We start from the raw sequence: 17,967 nt of genomic DNA, 5'->3' as shown, positions 1-17,967 counted from the left end.
GATCGCTCAGGACCTCAGACTGGGGCTACGGTTCACCTTCCAACAGGACAACGACCGTAAGCACACAGCCAAGACAACGCAGGAGTGGCTTCAGGACAAGTCTCTGAATATCCTTGAGTGTCCCAGCCATAGCTCAGACTTGAACCCGATCTAACATCTCTGGAGAGACCGGTAAATGGTTGCTCCCCATCCAACCTGACAGAGCTTGAGAGGATCTGCAGAGAAGAATGGGAGAAACTCCCCAAATACAGGTGTGCCAAGCTTGTAGCACCATACCCATGAAGACTAGGCTGTAGTCACTGCCAAAGGTGCTTCAACAAAGTACTGAGTAAAGGGTCTGAATACTTATATAAATGTGATATTTCAGTTTAAATTGTTGTATACATGTTCATAAAATTTTTTTAAACCTGTTTTTGCTTTGTTATTATAGGGTATTGTGTATAGATTTATGAGGGGAAAAAAACGATTTAATCAATTTTATAATAAGGCTGAAACGTAACAAAATGTAGAAAAAGTGAAGCGTTCTGAATACTTTCCAAATGTACCGTATACAAAATTTTATATTGGGATGCAAACTCAAAATTGAATGCATTCCAACTCATATCTGCCATGGTACAGGTGTTGTTTAAAAAAAAATCCCATAACCATGTGAGGTGTATACTTTTGTTTCAAAGTATATTTGTTTAAGACTACCAAGGAACGCTCTGTGTGACCCTGATTTAGCCCACTGCAGTTAAAGATTACTCCCAAGTATTCTGCCTCCTGGGTGTATGTTATGGGTGTTGAATTGTGCAAATTAGACAAGAGGAGCAACCCAACAAACACACAACCACCACACAATGTTGCCATAACATTGCCTCAATGTTATGTGGTGGTTGTACACTATTGCATCTTCCACCTGTCTAATTGTAAGCCCTCTCTGAGTTCTGTCATTTATTCCCAGGATGAACCATAAGAATAAAACTGTTTGGAGTATGTCTTTTTGAGTTGTATAAAACTGTTGCATATTCCTTTCAATAAAACACATTTCTTACATTAATTATTTGTTGTTTGGATATTTGTAATATCATTTCAGAGATTGATAAAAAGAGTTCAGGCTGTTATAGAAAAGTACTTTCCAAGCCCAACCCCATCATGCTTCACTTCCAGCACCACACTCCTTGATGGACTTGCAGACAATCCAATCACCACTCACTTCCCTTCAACTCCCAATCCACCATGGCTGGACTTCCTCTAATACTTCCTCCAATAAATTGACACACTTCTGAAGGTCCTATGGGTTCTCAACTTTGAAGCTCTCAAAACCACAACCTGGCTGCAACCAATTCCAAATGTTCATGCTGTGTTGTTCTTCATACAGCTTGAAATGTATGTAATCACATAATCAAATGCAAATAAGCATTTTGTACAAACATGAACGCAATAATTCCTAAGAGTGCGTATTCTAAAGTGATGAAACCTTTTAAACAAATGAATAATGTAATGTATTCATCATCTCCAGTGCCAGTAACCGGAGGGTTGTCGGTTCAAATCCCAGGGCTGACGGGGAAATTTGGTGGGAGTGAGCTGGCAACCAGTGGGTTTCTGACATCAGAATCTCAGGTGCCATCTGCTGCCGTTAAGCCCTTGTGTAAGACTCTTAACCCTTAAACTGCTGCTCTGCCGCTGATTTTTTTCTGCCTCCAGGGCTGTTAAATTATGGCCCTGGAGGGCCGAAAACACTTTTTTTGTTTCTACCTCATAGTGAATTACACTCACCTGGTGTCCCAGGTCTGAATTAGTCCCTTATTAGAAGGACAGGATGAAAACCACAAGTGTGTCGGCCCTCCAGGACTGGGTTTTGTCGTGCCCTCTTCACAACAAACTAACATGGTCCAAGCACACCAAGACAGTTGTGAAGAGGGCACGAAAAAACCTATTCCCCCTCAGGAGACTGAAAACATTTGTCATGGGTCCTCAGGTCCTCAAAAGGTTGTACAGCTGCACCATCGAGAGCAACCTGACTGGAATGGCAACTGCTCGGCCTCTGACCGCAAGGCACTACAGAGGGTAGTGCGTACTGTACTGGGGCCAAACTTCCTGCCATCCAGGACCTCTACACCAGGCGGCGTCAGAGGAAGGCCCTAAAAATTGTCAAAGACCCTAGCCACCCTAGTCATAGACTGTCCTCTCTGTTACCACACGGCAAGCTGTACCGGAGGGCCAAGTCTAGGTCCAAGAGGCTTCTTACCACCAAGCCATAAGACTTCTGAACATCTAATCAAATGGTTACCCATTTTGCACCGCTGCAACTCTCTGTTATCTATTCATAGTCACAGTCACTTTAATAACTCTACCTACATGTACATATTACCTCAACTAACCAGTTCACCCGCATCATTGACTCTGTACCGGTACCCCCCTGTGCATAGTCTCGCTATTGTTATTTTACTGCTGCTCTTGAATTACTTGTTACTTTTATTTCTAATTCTCTCATATTTTTTTAAAACTGCATTGTTGGTTAGGGGCTCGTAAGTAAGCATTTCACTGCAAAGTCTACACCTGTTGTATTCGGTGCATGTGACTAATAAAATTTGATTTTGATTTGACATTCCTTACATTAAGCAAACAAGACGCCACAATTTTCTTGTTTTCAATTTACGGATAGCCAGGCCAGATCAGAGGCAGAACGGATGACCAGGGATTCTCTCTTGATAAGTGTGTGAATTTGACCATTATCCTGTCCTGCTAAGCATTTGAAATGTAACAAGAATTTTTGGTGTCAGGGAAAATGTATGGAGTAAAAAGTACATTTATTTTCTTTATGAATGTAGTGGAGTAAAAGTTGTCAAATACAAATTACAGATACCCCCAAAAAACTACTTAAGTAGTACTTTAAAGTATTTTTACTTTATGCGCAGAGGCATAGGCAGAGGCAGCCCTGTTCCAAAACTAATACAATCAACTTTCACCTGGTGCAAAACTGTCTGTGTTTTCTAGTTGAAGAGGAACAGGTTTGGCCAGAACAGTGTTCACCTAAAGCCTCTTCTCAAGGGCCTGCCCATGCTGTTGTCCTTGAGAAACCCTTTAGAGCCTGAATTAGAAGAGGTTACAGAGACCGAGAGCACCAGTAGCAGCCAGACATCAGATGACGACAGACACCTAACGTGGCTTTTACACCCCTCCTCACGTCACCGGTGCCTTGCTCAATTGCACTCTTCCTGCTCATTCACAAGAGAATGGTCATACAAACACTGGTGTGACAGAGGGTTCAGAGGTGATGCCTTCCTTAGGGCTTTTCTTTCTTTCAATACGTTTTTTTAGTCTTTTCCCAGGAGCTAAAATGTCAAATGAACTGTCACGTTCTGACCTTAGTTCTTTTGTTATGTCTTTGTTTTAGTATGGTCAGGGCGTGAGTTGGGTGGGTTGTCTATGTTAGTTTTGCTATGATTTGCTATTTCTGTGTTTGGCCTGGTATGGTTCTCAATCAGAGGCAGCTGTCAATCGTTGTCCCTGATTGAGAACCATATATAGGTAGCCTGTTTTCTATTGTGTTTGGTGGGTGTTTGTTTTCTGTTGTGTGTCTGCACCAGCCAGAACTGTTTTCGGGTTGTTTCTCTTTGTTATTTCCGTGTTCATTTGAATAAATATGGACACATACCACGCTTCTCCTTCATACGACGACCGTTACATGAACACAAAACACATCAGATTTGTTATTTTGTTTTGGCAAATCAACAACAATGATTTAACTGGCAAATTACTTCAATCAATAGTTTATTTTGAAAAGTGGCTTTGACACCTGCTCTTGCTGAAACAATTTGTAGCATTTGTGTTGAGGAAACTATCATTGTGAGCGGTTGATATTGATATTGCTTCCTGTCCCCTAAATAACCCTTCTATGAGGATTTAGGTTTGTTTTGACAAATGTTAATGTCTCTGTCTTATTTGAACAGTGTAAGGCATGCATTTGCTTATCATTATATTTCTCGTACGTGGTAGAAAAACTGTAATTTGCAGTAATGGACCAACATTTTATTTTAATTTCATACTGATTTGAATGTAGCCAGTTGAGGCATAAACAATAAAACAAAAGTTCAGAAGTAATGTCAGTTTCATGTTTAACCAACATTAAGTGTGACTTCTCATCGTAGCTGTTGTCTTTTTAATTTTCAGACATGCAAAATTAAAGTTATTTGGTTGATAGACTGTAAACTTAGTCTCCCAAATCCCCTTACTGCTTCTATTAAGATACAAGGTGTTTGCTTTCTTACATGAGAAACTGCTGTTGTAAAATGTATGCATTTACAGTACTAGATTTTGAAAAACCAAATCCTGGCTGGTAGAATGTTCAGACAGCTTTACCACAAATGTAAGGTTCTTTGTTTTTTCTTTTCTTTTCTAATTTGGTAAATTTTGAAACATTAATTAATTTTGTCTGCATATTGTTCTTGCAGCCTTTATTCAAGGTGGATTGTAAAAAAATATAGTGTGACTTTTGAAAGATTTCAGATTATTTTGAGAACATTATTTACTGATTTGGCGTCATGTACTGTACGAGAAAGAAACTATTGCATCTTAAAAAAAATAACATTTTAATAAATATTTTGCATCAGATTGCCAAACAGTTGTCTGCTTCTCTGTATAAAATAATCAAATCATACAGAAGTGATATGTTTAGTACTAGACTTATTCAGTGACACCTGTAAAAGCAATTTGCGCAGTCAAAGACTATAGAGCTGATTTGAGAATTCCGTGTTGTGACCCTCCGTCCTCCACAACACAGTCGTCGACATGGTGACAGTAACCAACAAACAGGGAAATCACCAGAAGCATATCCAGTCCTGTTACGCACATGAGAAAAGTAACCGCATAACTAACTATGTTTACTTGGAGGGGAGGGGTAAATATTCTAATGATTATCGTTTCGCTCATTTAGGAGTACATTTCATTTTTCACTCTTGGGACATGTGGTGTTTGCCTTTTGTTGTTAACCTGCGAACTTGACTAAAATGGACGCAGTGATGGAGTCATTGGGAGAGTTCCGTTGTCGGGAGTGTAGTATGGCATTCCGCTCCCTTGGCCTTCTGGAGAAACATAAAGCATTATTCTGTATCGGGAGCAGCATTGGAGACCCTATGGTGCTGAGACAAGAGCAGCCTGAGCGAAAGGGACTCTATCCAAAGCCGGCACGCACCCCTGATCTTATAAGGGTAAGTGTGTTAGATGTTATAGTGGCTCTTGTAGTGTGTCTGTCTAACATTGATTGTTCCTGGTAGCTGAGAGAGCAGCGGGGTACGCACCTACAGAACATGCAGGGGAGGACCAATGACACAGAACGGAGAGCTGGGAAAGAAGAAAACCTACAGGGCAGTGTGTCAGAGAGCCTAGCATTGAGGAACCTTACTAATGAGGTGCCTACCAACGCTTAATCTGAACCATCTAGACATGCAATATAACCTATAGCCACCTTTGTAGTCCCTTTAATATTAATTAACAGACTCAGACAAATGTCATGCTTGAAATTATAGTTTCACAAGCTGAGGATGTCGATTGAGGGGAGTATGCCCAACCTGCCGAAATGGCCTACTGAGACCGAAGGTCCAGAGGACCAGGTCCAGGTGTTGGGGAGAAAGTGTGCCCACAGGGAGAGGCTGAGAGAGATGGCAGAGCAGCACAACCAGGAGCTGGCAGAGATACAGACCCACAACCACCTCCTGGAGCAACAGAGAGAGGGTAAGGGGCCATAGAGATCCTCCAACACAAAGAGATATGGAGGAAGGAATCTCTTATACAGATTTTCATGTAGAAAGGTTAAATTGGCTAGTGTGTTCAGTTACATGTAACTTTACAGATACAGATACAATACAAAAAAACTAGATTACTGCCTCCCGAGTGGCGTAGCCGGTCTAAGGCACTGCATCGCAGTGCTAGAGGCGTCAATACAGACCTAGGTATGATCCAACTGGCTGTGATTGGGAGTCCCATAGGGCGGCACACAATTGTCCGGGTTAAGGGAGGGTTTGGCCGGGGGGCTATACTCATCGTGCTCTAGCGACTCATTGTGCTGGGCCGGGCGCCTGCAGGCTGACCTTGGTCATCAGGTGAACGGTGTTCCACACATTGGTGCAGCTGGCTTCCGGGTTAAGCGGGTGGGTGTTAAGAAGCACGGTTAGGCCGGTCATGTTTATGTTTCGGAGGACAAATGACACGACCTTTGCCTCTCGAGCCCATTGGGGAGTTGCAGAGATAAGACAAGATCGGAATTGTTGAGAAAAAGGGGGTAAAAAAAAAGAAGATAACTTCTTGTATCATTTTTTTTATACAGAAAGGATATTTGCAACAAAAAAATACATTATGCTACTTTTCTGTTTTCTCAATGACATTCAAGTTAAGTTTATTCTACCTGAGAGAGTCTGACCACAAGTCAGAGACCACTATCATGACACACCAAATGTGCTTGATGGTTAATTTGTGTTTTTCTTAAGGGGAAAGTAATCCAAAAGTAAAGTATTCAGATTAAGTAACTGAATTTGGGTAATCCCAAAATTAAATTACTGATTACAATTTTGGACAGTAACTGTAATGGATTACATTTAGTATGTGTGTCAGACATTGCATGGCAGCTCGGGGCCCTGGCAGGGCAGGGAAGCACGGCCCACCTGGAGACCTTGCTGCTGGAGCTGAGGGATCGGGAGGAGAGAAACGAAGAGGCTCTACAGCAGCTCAAAGACCACATCACTACACTGCAGCCTGGGTGAGTCCACTAGACGGCAGCAAATGACCATCTCACACACACATACAGTCGTGGCCAAAAGTTTTGAGAATGACACAAATATTAATTTCCACAAAGTTTGCTGCTTCAGTGTCTTTAGATATTTTTTGTCAGATGTTACTATGGAATACTGAAGTATAATTACAAGCATTTCATAAGTGTCAAATGCTTTTATTGACAATTACATGAAGTTGATGCAAAGTTTCAATATTTGCAGTGTTGACCCTTCTTTTTCAAGACCTCTGCAATCTGCCCTGGCATGCTGTCAATTAACTTATGGGCCACATAACCCTTTACCCCAGTCCCTGTACCTTGTGCAGAATATCAGTCTGTCCCTGCCGTTTTTCCTGGAGAGAAGTGGCTTCTTTGTTGCCCTTCTTGACACCTGGCCAAGTCTTCGCCTCACTGTGCGTGCAGATGCACTAACACCTGCCTGCTGCCATTCCTGAGCAAGCTCTGTACTGGAGGTGCCCCGATTCCGCAGCTGAATCAACTTTAGGAGATGGTCCTGGCGCTTGCTGGACTTTCTTGGGCACCCTGAAGCCTTCTTCACATCAATTTAACCGCTCTCCTTGAAGTTCTTGATGATCCGATAAATGGTTGATTTAGGTGCAATCTTACTGGCAGCAATATCCTTGCCTGTGAAGCCCTTTTTGTGCAAAGCAATGATGACGGCACGTGTTTCCTTGCAGGTAACCATGATTGACAGAGGAAGAACAATGATTCCAAGCACCACCCTCCTTTTGAAGCTTCCAGTCTGTTATTCAAACTCAATCAGCGTGACAGAGTGATCTCCAGCCTTGTCCTTGTCAACACTCACACCGGTGTTAATGAGAGAATCACTGATATGATGTCAGCTGGTCCTTTTGTGGCAGGGCTGAAATGCAGTGGAAATGTTTTTTGGGGGATTCAATTCATTTGCATGGCAAAGAGGGACTTTGCAATTCATCTGATCACTCTTCATAACATTCTGGAGTATATGCAAATTGCCATCATACAAACTGAGGCAGCAAACTTTGTGAAAATTAATATTTGTGTCAGTCTCAAAACTTTTGGCCATGACTGTACAGTTGAAGTCGGAAGTTCACATACACCTTAGCCAAATACATTTAAACTCAGTTTTTCACAATTCCTGACATTTAATCATAATAAAAATGTCCTGTCTTAGGTCAGTTAGGATCACCACTTTATTTTAAGAATTTAAAATGTCAGAATAATAGTAGAGAGAATTATTTATTTCAGCTTTAATTTCTTTCATCACATTCCCAGTGGGTCAGATGTTTACATACACTCAATTAGTATTTGGTAGCGTTGCCTTTAAATTGTTTAACTTGGGTCAAACATTTTGGATAGCCTTTCACAAGCTTCCCACATTAAGTTGGTTGGTCCTCCTGACAGAGCTGGTGTAAATGAGTCAGGTTTGTAGGCCACCTTGCTCCTACACGCTTTTTCAGTTCTGCCCACAAATGTTCTATAGGATTGAGGTCAGGGCTTTGTGATGGCCACTCCAATACCTTGACTTCATTGTCCTTAAGTTGTTTTGCCATAACTTTGTAAGTATCCTTGAGGTCATTGTCCATTTGGAAGACCCATTTGCGACCAAGCTTTAACTTCCTGACTGATGTCTTGAGATGTTGCTTCAATATATGTACATCATTTCCTCCTCATGATGCCATCTATTTTGTGAAGTGCACCAGTCCCTCCTGCAGCAAAGCACCCCCACAACATGATGCTGCCACCCCTGTGCTTCACGGTTGGGATGGTGTTCTTCAGCTTGCAAGTCTCCCCCTTTTTCCTTCAAACATAACAATGGTCATTATGGCCAAACAGTTCTATTTTTGTTTCATCAGAACAGAGGACATTTCTCCAAAAAGTACCATCTTTGTCCCCATGTGCAGTTGCAAACCGTAGTCTGTTTTTTTTATGGTGGCTTTGGAGGAGTGGCTTCTTCCTTGCTGAGCGGCCTTTCAGGTTATGTCGATATATAACTCGTTTTACTGTGGATATAGATACTTTTGTACCCTTCACAAGGTCCTTTTCTGTTGTTCTGGGATTGATTCATGATTCCCATGATGTCAAGCAAAGAGGCACTGAGTTTGAAGGTACTGAGTTTGAAGGTAGGCCTTAAAATACATCCACAGGTACACCTCCAATTGACTCAAATTATGTCAATTAGCATATCAGAAGCTTTTAAAGCCATGACATAATTTTCTGGAATTTTCCAAGCTGTTTAAAGGCACAGTCAACTTAGTGTATGTAAACTTCTGACCAACTGGAATTGTGATCCAGTGAATTAATCTGTCTGGAAATAAAACATTAAAAAATACTTGTATTTTGCACAAAGTAGATGTCCTAACCGACTTGCCAAAATGAGTTTGTTAACAAGAAATTTGTGCAGTGGCTGAAAAACGGGTATGTAATCTTCCCACTTCAACTGTAAGTGATGAGTTATAAGTTATAAATAGACATGGTTATAAACTAGAAGAAAAAAAGGAACAAACAAAGATGTTCTTCTGTGCTTTTCATAGGGTCAAAGAGGTCACGTTTGACTCACCCAACCCTGACCACAGGAAGGGACATAATGACAACTTTGACCTAATATCCTCTGTGGATGGACCCCTCTCCACCCAAATAAGGTAAGTAATATTTATATGTCTTAGTGTAGCTACACCTCATAGTACAAAAAGTACACATTATTATTAGCACCATTGTTGGTGATATTAGAAGCTGTAATCATAGAGCAAGTAAGTAGCCGTCAGGTCATCATTCAAAAAGAAAATGTGTTCTCAATGTCTAACCTGGTTAAATAGTTGCTGTAGTGTTAGTAGTAGCAATGTACGGTATTACTATCCTGCAACATATCTGTATCTATGTCTGTGTTTGACGTGTCTGTTGGTGTGACAGAGCTTTGAGGCTGGACTACATGCAGTCAGGTGGTTCTGATCCGGCTGTCCTGGCCCAGATGCATGACATGCAGGCAGAGGCCCACACTCTGGAGCAACAGGCCCAATCTGGGACTGACAACAATGGCAGGAGGAAGAGTGAGTGTCAGTCCTGCATGGTCCTTCATTGGGGTATGGAGGATGTCACATTGGGTGCTTTAGTGCCACCTTGAGTGATTTGTTTCTATTGTGCATGTTTATGTCTGTGCCTGCACCTATTTGTCTTTCTCTTATCTTTAAGAGACAAATAACTGAATACTGTTTGTTTTTTAAAGAAAAAAGTACTGTCTCCTCTTAACTTTGGTGCCTCTCTAACCACCCCTTCTCTCCCGCTCTCTCTGCCCAGGGATGAAGCCTCCTCAGCGGGATGGGAACTCAGAGGTACTGGCTGTGGAGCAAGAGAACCAGAGACTGGAGGAAGAGATCTTCAGAATCCAGTTGGCCAGAGACAAACACCGTCGAGAAGACGGTGGGTTGTCCTCTCCATCTCATCTCTGTGATTAACATGCGCATAATTATATACATAGACAAGCAACATTGCTGATAAACAATGGCAGTTAGGAGTAACCACATTCACAGTGACTACCATGGGATGTGTAGAATTACTATCCATTCCAATGCTTGTAGAGTCATTCTAATTCGATGGGATTCTATATTCCTCTGATCCAGTTGCAGTGGGGTCTGAGCTCCAACAGATCCAAAGAGAACACACCCACTACATGGCCAGCATTCAGGCTGAGCTCGAGAGCCTTCGCAGGGAAGTAGAGCGAGCCAGAGAGGGCCCTAGGGACAGGAGGCTGCCCCCACCCCCTCCATTCCCTGCCCCACCAGCCATGCATCCCCTTGCCCAGATATATGCCCCTCCAGCCCTGGTAAAGCTATTATGTTAATATTGCTGTTTATCTATCTGGTTGTCTTTGACGACATTAGGCCCATATAGTATATCCCCCATATGTTCTTGTTGCAGACCCAGCCCAGGCCCCATTCCACGCTCAAGGAAAGGCATGTACTCAACTCCCTTGGGCCTGCGCCCTATGACCCTGCGTGAGTCCATTATGACTAGCACATCTATGTTGGCTATTTCAGTTTTCTATATGATTAAAATAAAACATTACCTTCACATACATTATTAGAGACACATTTATATAACTAACTCAGATGTGCAGGTATGAAGTACCTCTAAACTACTCTAAACCCTGTTGATTTGCAGGGCTGGTTTTGCTGTCTTTTATGACTTGATGCTTGGGGTAGATGCCACACTGAGGGTTCTGCGTCCGGTGGCTGGTCTCTACTCTGGAGGCCAGGAGGTGGGGCGGCCTACCCCATTGCCCCCTACACAGTGCCAGCCTGGAGGGGGTCAGCCCTACAGTCAAACTGTGCCCCCTGGGAACTATGCCCTCCTGGCAGTCAAACAGCCTATGCCCAGGTAAGCAACGCACCCAGAGAAGAAAAGGTACATGTGAAACTCGTCCATAGCATGTTGGCTGGAGTCTATCGGTGACAGCCCACCTTCCCTGAGATCAAAAGGCAATTGTTGCTCACTGAGTGACAGACTTGTCTCGTGCTCTGTTAGCTAAGGTTTCCTTTGAGTTGTGTGTGGTGGTTGTTCAGAAGGTTGCATGTTCACTACAACTTGGGGTGGAATGAAAATGCACTCTTTCACATTTGTCTAAGACAAAACTCTCTGCCTCCCGAGTGGTGCAGAGGTCTAAGGCAGTGCATCGCAGTGCTAGAGGCATCACTACAGACCCGGGTTTGATCCCGGGTCTGTAGCCAGCCGCGACCGAGAGACCCATGAGGCGGCCCATAATTGGCCCAGCGTCGTCCGGGTTAGGGGAGGGTTTGGTCTGCCGGGATGTCCATGTCCCATCGCGCTCTAGTGACTCCTTGTGGCGGGCCGGGCACATGCATGCTGACTTTGGACACCAGCTGGATGGTGTTTCCTCCGACACATTGGTGCGGCTGGCTTCTGGGTTAAGCGAGCAGTGTGTCAAGAAGCAGCTTGGCAGGATCATGTTTCAGAGTACGCATGGCTCTCGACCTTCACCTTTCCTAGTCCGTACGGGAGTTGCATCGATAGGAGAAGACTAACTACCAATTAGATAACATGAAATTGGTAAGAAAAAGGGGTAAAATAAATAAATGTATGCATGTATACACACACACACGCAAGAAAAAGTATGTGAACCCTCTGGATTTCTGCATAAATTGGTTCTAAAATTAGATCCGATCTTCCCCTAAGTCACAACAACAGACAAACACAGTCTGCTTAAACTAATAACACACAAATTATAGTATTTTTCTTGTCTATATTGACTACATAATTTAAACACTCAGTATAGGTTGGCAAAACCATGTGAACCCTTAGGCTAATGACTTCTCCAAAAGCTAATTGGAGTCAGGAGTCAGCTAACCTGGAGTACAATCATTGAAACGAGATGTTGGTTAGAGCTGTTAGAGTTTGCTATTCACAAGAAGCATTGCCCGCCACGAACTTTAGAGATCTAAGACCCAAGAGTAAGAATTGTGGACTTGCATAAATCTGGAAAGTGTTACAAAAGTATCTCTAAAAGCCTTGATGTTCATCAGTGACCTCAAGAGAGCGGTTCCCACCAGACATCCCAAGAATATTGCTGAACTGAAACAGTTTTGTAAAGAGGAATGGTCCAAAATTCCTCCTCCTGACCTACAGAAAACATTTGGTTGAGGTTATTGCTGCCAACGGAGGGTAAACCAGTTACTGAATGAATGTTTCCACTGTGTGTTCAATAAAGACATGAAAACGTATAATTGTTTGTGTTTTATTAGTTTATGCAGACTGTTTGTCTATTGTTGTGACTCAGATGAAGATCAGATCAAATTTGATGACCAATTTACGCAGAAATCCAGGTAATTCCAAAGGGTTTACATAGTTTTACTTGCCACTGTACATACACTACCGTTCAAAAGTCATTTAGAAATGTCCTTGTTTTTGAAAGAAAAGCTAATTTTTTTTGTCCATTAAAATAACATCAAATTGATCAGAGACAGTATAGACATTGTTAATGTTGTAAATTACTATTGTAGCTGGAAACTGCTGATTTTGTAAGGAATATCTACATATTCATATGTCTAGTTTGAGAAACAGATGGCTCAAGTCCTCAACTGGCAGCTTCAGCCTAGAAGGCCAGCATCTCGGAGTCGCCTCCTCACTGTTGACATTGAGACTGGTGTTTTGCGGGTCCTATTTAATGAAGCTGCCAGTTGAGGACTTGGGAGATGTATTTTTCTCAAACTAGACACTAATGTAGTTGTCCTCTTGCTCAGTTGTGCACCGGGGCCTCCCACTCCTCTTTCTATTCTGAATAGAGCCAGTTTGCGCTGTTCTGTGAAGGGAGTAGTACACAGCATTGTACGAGATCTTCAGTTTCTTGGCAATTTCTCACTTGGAATAGCCTTCATTTCTCCGAACAAGAATAGACTGATGAGTTTCAGAAGACAGGTCTATGTTTCTGGCCCTTTTGAGCCTGTAATCGAACCCACAAATGCTGATGCTCCAGATACTCACTAGTCTAAAGGCCAGTTTTATTCCTTCTATAAGCAGAAAAACAGTTTTCAGCTGTGCTAACATAATTGCAAAAGGGTTTTCTAATGATCAATTAGCCTTTTAAAATGATAAACTTGGATTAGCTAACACAACGTGCCATTGGAACACATTGTTGCTGATAATAGGCCTCTGTACATGTAGATATTCCATAAAAAAAACTGCCGTTTCCAGCTAGTCATTTACAACATTAACAGTGTCTACACTGTATTTCTGATCAATTTGATACTATTTTAAATGGACAAAAAAAAACAAGGACATTTCTAAGTGACCCCAAACTTAATAATAATAAAAGACAAAACTCTCTACCTTCAGGATGCAGCCGTCTCCCTCCCTGTCTCTGGTGGTTGAGCTTCAAGCTGCCGGAGGTCTGGACGCCTACAGTCAGGAGGTCCAGAGGCTGGTGTCCCGGGGCTGGGCACGGCTGGAGCTCTTCGACCAGCACAATCAGGTTCAGAGCGGATACTGGAGAGTGCCAGTACGTGCCCTCCCCATCCGACCATCCCTCAGTCCAGTCCAGCTCAACTCAGTCCCCCAGGTGAGGGCAGACACCCGTCTGGCTAACTGCTAGTGGTTAGAATGAAGTTGGATTGAAAATCCATTATACACAAGGTCCTAAAAATGACAATATCAGTTAAGGATAACACACATATACAATTTTTTCCAACAAATGCAATACTATTATGTGTTAGGAAGTCATGAGGTGTGAAAGCCATGCAAGATGCAATGACACATGATGAAACACACACGAAGGGATGAGACGTCTAAGTCGTGTGTCTGTGTTTTCTAGGTGGGCAACATGGAGCTGTGTTTACGGGTGGTCAATGCTCGGGACCGGGATGTGCAGTCGCTTGCCAAGATTGACCCAAGCAACACCAGCCACTATAAGTACCCCTCCATGGTACATTTCATTATATTCTCCAAAAAACACCCTTCTCTGACCACATCATTGTACTGTTTCAACATGACTCTGTTTGCCAGTTGTGTGGTGACTTACAGTGCCTTCGGAAAGTATTCAGACCCCTTGACTTTTTCCAAATTTTGTTAGGTTACAGCCATATTCTAAAATGTATTAAAATGATTTTCCCCCCCGTCTCAATCTACACACAATACCCCATAATGACAAAGCAAAAACAGGGTTGTAAAAATAAACGGAAATATCACATTTACATAAGTATTCAGACCCTTTACTTAGTACTTTGTTGAAGCACCTTTGGCAGTGATTACAGCCTTGAGTCGTCTTCTTGTGGGTACCACTCTACAAGCTTGGCACACCTGTATTTGGGGAGTTTCTCCCATTCCTCTCTGCAGATCCTCTCAAGCACTGTCAGATTGGATGGGGAGCATTGCTGCACAGCTATTTTCAGGTCTCTCCAGAGATGTTAGATCGGATTCAAGTCCAGGCTTTGGCTGGGCCACTCAAGGACATTCAAAGACTTGTCCCGAAGCCACTACCTCATTGTCTTGGCTGTGTGCTTAGGGTCGTTGTCCTGTTGGAAGGTGAACCGTCGCCCCACTCTGAGGCCCGGAGCAGGTTTTCATCAAGGATCTCTCTGTACTTTGCTCTGTTAATCTTTTCCTCGACCCTGACTAGTCTCCCAGTCCCTGCTTGCCACCACACTTCACCGTAGGGGTGGTGCCAGGTTTCCTCCAGAAGTGACACTCAGCATTTAGAAGTGATGCTCAGCAGAAACCTGTTTCTCATGGTCTGAGAGTTCTTTAGATTCCAAGCAGGCTGTCATGTGCATTTTACTGAGGAGTGGCTTCCGTCTGACCACTATACCATACAGGGCTGATTGGTGAAGTGCTGCAGAGATGGTTGTCCTTCTGGAAGGTTCTCCCATCTCCACAGAGGAACTCTAGAGCCCTGTCAGACTGACTATCGGGTTCTTGGTCACCTCCCTGACCAAGGCCCTTTTCCCCCGATTGCTCAGTTTGGCCGGGTGGACAGCCCTTGGAAGAGTCTTGGTGGTTCCAAACTTCTTCCATTTAAGAATGATGGAGGCCAGTGTTCTTGGGGACCGTCAATGCTGCAGACATTTGTTGGTTACCTTCCCCAGATCGACACAATCCTGTCTCGGAGCTCTACGGACAATTCCTTCGACCTCATGGCTATATTTTTTTGTTCTGACATGCACTGTCAATTGTGACCTTATATGGGCAGGTGTGTGCCTTTCCAAATCATGTCCAATCAATTGAATCTACCACAGGTAGACTCCAATCAAGTTGTAGAAACATCTGAAGGTCAATGGAAACAGGATGCACCTTATCTCAATTTCGAGTCTCATAGCAAAGGGTTTAAATACTTATGTAAATAAGGTTTTTAATTTGCAAACATTTCTAAAAACCTGTTTTCGCTTTGTCATTTTGGGCGTAGATTGCTGAGGATATATTTTTGTTTAATACATTTTAGAATAAGGCTGTAACGTAACAAAATGTGGAACAGGTCATGGGATCTAAATACTTTCCGAAGGCACTGTACGCATTTAAAAAATGCTGTACATCCTGACCTGGTGTGTTCAGTCCTACATAAAGCTTCAGAGAGTTTATTCTGTTGATAGTAGTTGTGTGTACTCTGTCACTACAGGTGTCCAATATCCCTGCAACTCTTCAAGGAAATAGACCCCTTTCCTTGTCAACGTTACAGCCCTCCGCAGCCAATAACCTTTTTTCTCTCCTTCCCTACACTGATCACGAAGACCCTCCCCCCATGGAGGACCCCAATCAGAGGTGATCGATGAAGACACTGATGATTTTAGTGCATGGAAATAAGTACAATAATCACTGATTATTTAGGAGAGCGGTGTACATGTTACTTCATTTGACCTTTTCCATTGATTGTTGTAAGTTGTCTGGATGTGTTGTTCATTTACAATGTGCAAATAAAAGACACAAAAACCCATGACTCTATTTTTCACTGTTTTCAATGATGGTATTATGATGAAGACCGTTAACACACACTACACAAAGGTATGCAGGTTTGGCTATTTCAGCCACACCCATTGCTAACAGGTGTGTAAAATTGAGCACACAGACATGTAATCTCCATAGCTAAACATTTACTTTAGAATGGCCTTCCTGAAGAGCTCAGTGACTTTCAACGTGGCACCGGCATAGGAGGTCACCTTTCCAAGTCAGTTTGTTACATTTCTGCCCCGGTCAACTGTAAGTGCTGTTATTGTTAAGTGGTAATGTCTAGGCTGTGAAGTGGTAGACCACACAAGCTCACAGAACAAGACCGCCAAGTGCTGAAGCGTGTAAAAATTGTCTGTCCTCGGTTTTAATACTCACTGAGTTCCAAACTGCCTCTGGGAGCAACGTCAGCACAAGAACTGTTCGTTGGGAGCTTCATTAAATGGGTTTCCATGGCCGAGCAGCCGCACACAAGTCTAAGATCAACATGCACAAAGACAAAGCTTTGGCTGGAATGGTGTAAAGCGCTCCGCCATTGGTCTCTGGAGTGATGAATCACCATCTGGCAGTCTGACGGACGAAAGTTTGGTGGAAGAAGAATAATGGTCTGGGGCTGTTATTCATGGCTCAGGCAAGGCCCCTTAGTTCAAGTGAAGGGAAATTTTAATGCTGCGGCATACAATGGCATTCCTGCAATCAGACTGCCAATCGCACGCTCCCTCAAAACTTGATACATCTGTGGTATTGTGTTGTGGCAAAACTACATTTTTAGAGTAGCCTTTTATTGTCCTGTGCACCTGTTTTATGACCATGCTGTTTAATCAGCTTCTTGATATGCTACACCTGTCAGGTGGATGGATTATCTTGGCAAAAGAGAAATGCTAACAGTGATCGAAACAAATTTCTGGTCAAAATGTGGAATAAGCATTTTGTGCATATGGAACATTTCTGGGATATTTATTTTCAGCTCATAAAACCAACACTTTACATATTGCATCCATATTTTTGTTCAATATAATTTAGCTGGAATCTAATAGATTTCCACAATACACACCAACCAACCTTGCTCGGTTACTGCACTTGGGTTTCAGTGAGATCCCTTCTTTTTGGAGGACAAGGAGGTAGAAGGGTTGGGTATCCCCTCAGGGAGAAGGAAGCCTTTGATTGGCTACAGCCAAAAGACTGGAAAGGTGAGCAAAGGTATTCGTCTCTTGGTTGTCCTTCTGGAAGGTTCTCCCATCTCCACAGAGGAACTCTAGAGCTCTGTCAGAGTGACCATCGGGTTCTTTGTCACCTCCCTGACCAAGGCCCTTCTCCCCCGATTGCTAAGTTTGGCCAGGTGGATAGGTCTTGGAAGAGTTTTAGTTGTGCCAAACTTCTTCCATTTAAGTGTTCTTGGGGACCTTCGAAGCTGCAGACATTTGTTGGTACCCTTCCCCAGATCGGTGCCTCGACACAATCCTTTCTCAGAGGGCTACGGACAATTACTTCACCTCATGGCTTGGTTTTTGCTCTGACATGCATGGTCAACTGTGTGACCTTATATAGACAGGTGTGTGCCTTTCCAAAGCATGTCCACCTGTGGTAAATTCTATTGATTGGACTCCAGTCAAGCTTTAGAAACATCAAGGATTATCAATAGAAACAGGATGCACCTGATCTCAATTTTGAGTCTCATAGCAAGAGGGTCTAAATACTTATGTAATAAGGTTATTATTTGCAAACATTTCTAAAAACCTGTCTACTAGTAAGACAGTAGATCTGTCTATCAGGCA

The 17,967-nt window shown here is 42.9% G+C and overlaps 1 protein-coding gene and 1 long non-coding RNA gene across 6 annotated transcripts in view; one reads left to right on the top strand and one right to left on the bottom strand.

Moving 5' to 3' along the window:
• The window catches only part of LOC116375822 (uncharacterized), a 29,185-nt gene extending 15,494 nt beyond the window's left edge, over positions 1 to 13,691 (bottom strand). Inside the window, exon 1 of the long non-coding RNA XR_004211222.1 lies at positions 13,589 to 13,691. This is a non-coding gene — a long non-coding RNA (uncharacterized LOC116375822). The remainder of the gene's footprint in view (positions 1 to 13,588) is intronic.
• ccdc17 (coiled-coil domain containing 17) lies at positions 4,781 to 16,181 on the top strand. 5 transcript variants are annotated; one of them, XM_031833623.1, is made up of 13 exons: positions 4,781 to 5,192; positions 5,259 to 5,393; positions 5,511 to 5,715; positions 6,592 to 6,736; positions 9,283 to 9,390; positions 9,659 to 9,795; positions 10,043 to 10,165; positions 10,366 to 10,568; positions 10,664 to 10,740; positions 10,907 to 11,122; positions 13,595 to 13,817; positions 14,070 to 14,180; positions 15,867 to 16,181. In XM_031833623.1, the coding sequence occupies exons 1-13, from the start codon at positions 4,992 to 4,994 to the stop codon at positions 16,011 to 16,013; spliced, it is 2,031 nt and encodes a 676-aa protein (XP_031689483.1). In that variant the 5' UTR covers positions 4,781 to 4,991; the 3' UTR covers positions 16,014 to 16,181. The 5 variants fall into 5 exon arrangements, with proteins under 5 accessions (XP_031689483.1, XP_031689481.1, XP_031689482.1 ...); XM_031833621.1 differs by having other exon boundaries at positions 9,659 to 9,828; XM_031833622.1 differs by having other exon boundaries at positions 6,580 to 6,736.
• Positions 16,182 to 17,967: the final 1,786 nt, after the last annotated feature.

This window comes from Oncorhynchus kisutch, linkage group LG10 (assembly GCF_002021735.2).
Source record: "Oncorhynchus kisutch isolate 150728-3 linkage group LG10, Okis_V2, whole genome shotgun sequence".
Taxonomy (NCBI): Eukaryota; Metazoa; Chordata; class Actinopteri; order Salmoniformes; family Salmonidae; genus Oncorhynchus; species Oncorhynchus kisutch.
This window is presented reverse-complemented; position numbering and strand designations above follow the sequence as displayed.

Excerpts from the sequence above, each read along its gene's own strand:
- ccdc17 (XM_020492926.2), top strand. The coding sequence starts at position 4,992 with ATGGACGCAGTGATGGAGTCATTGGGAGAGTTCCGTTGTCGGGAGTGT. Across the intron at positions 6,737-9,282 it reads ATCACTACACTGCAGCCTGG|GGTCAAAGAGGTCACGTTTG; the intron begins GTGAGTCCACTA and ends TGCTTTTCATAG. Across the intron at positions 10,569-10,663 it reads TATATGCCCCTCCAGCCCTG|ACCCAGCCCAGGCCCCATTC; the intron begins GTAAAGCTATTA and ends TTCTTGTTGCAG.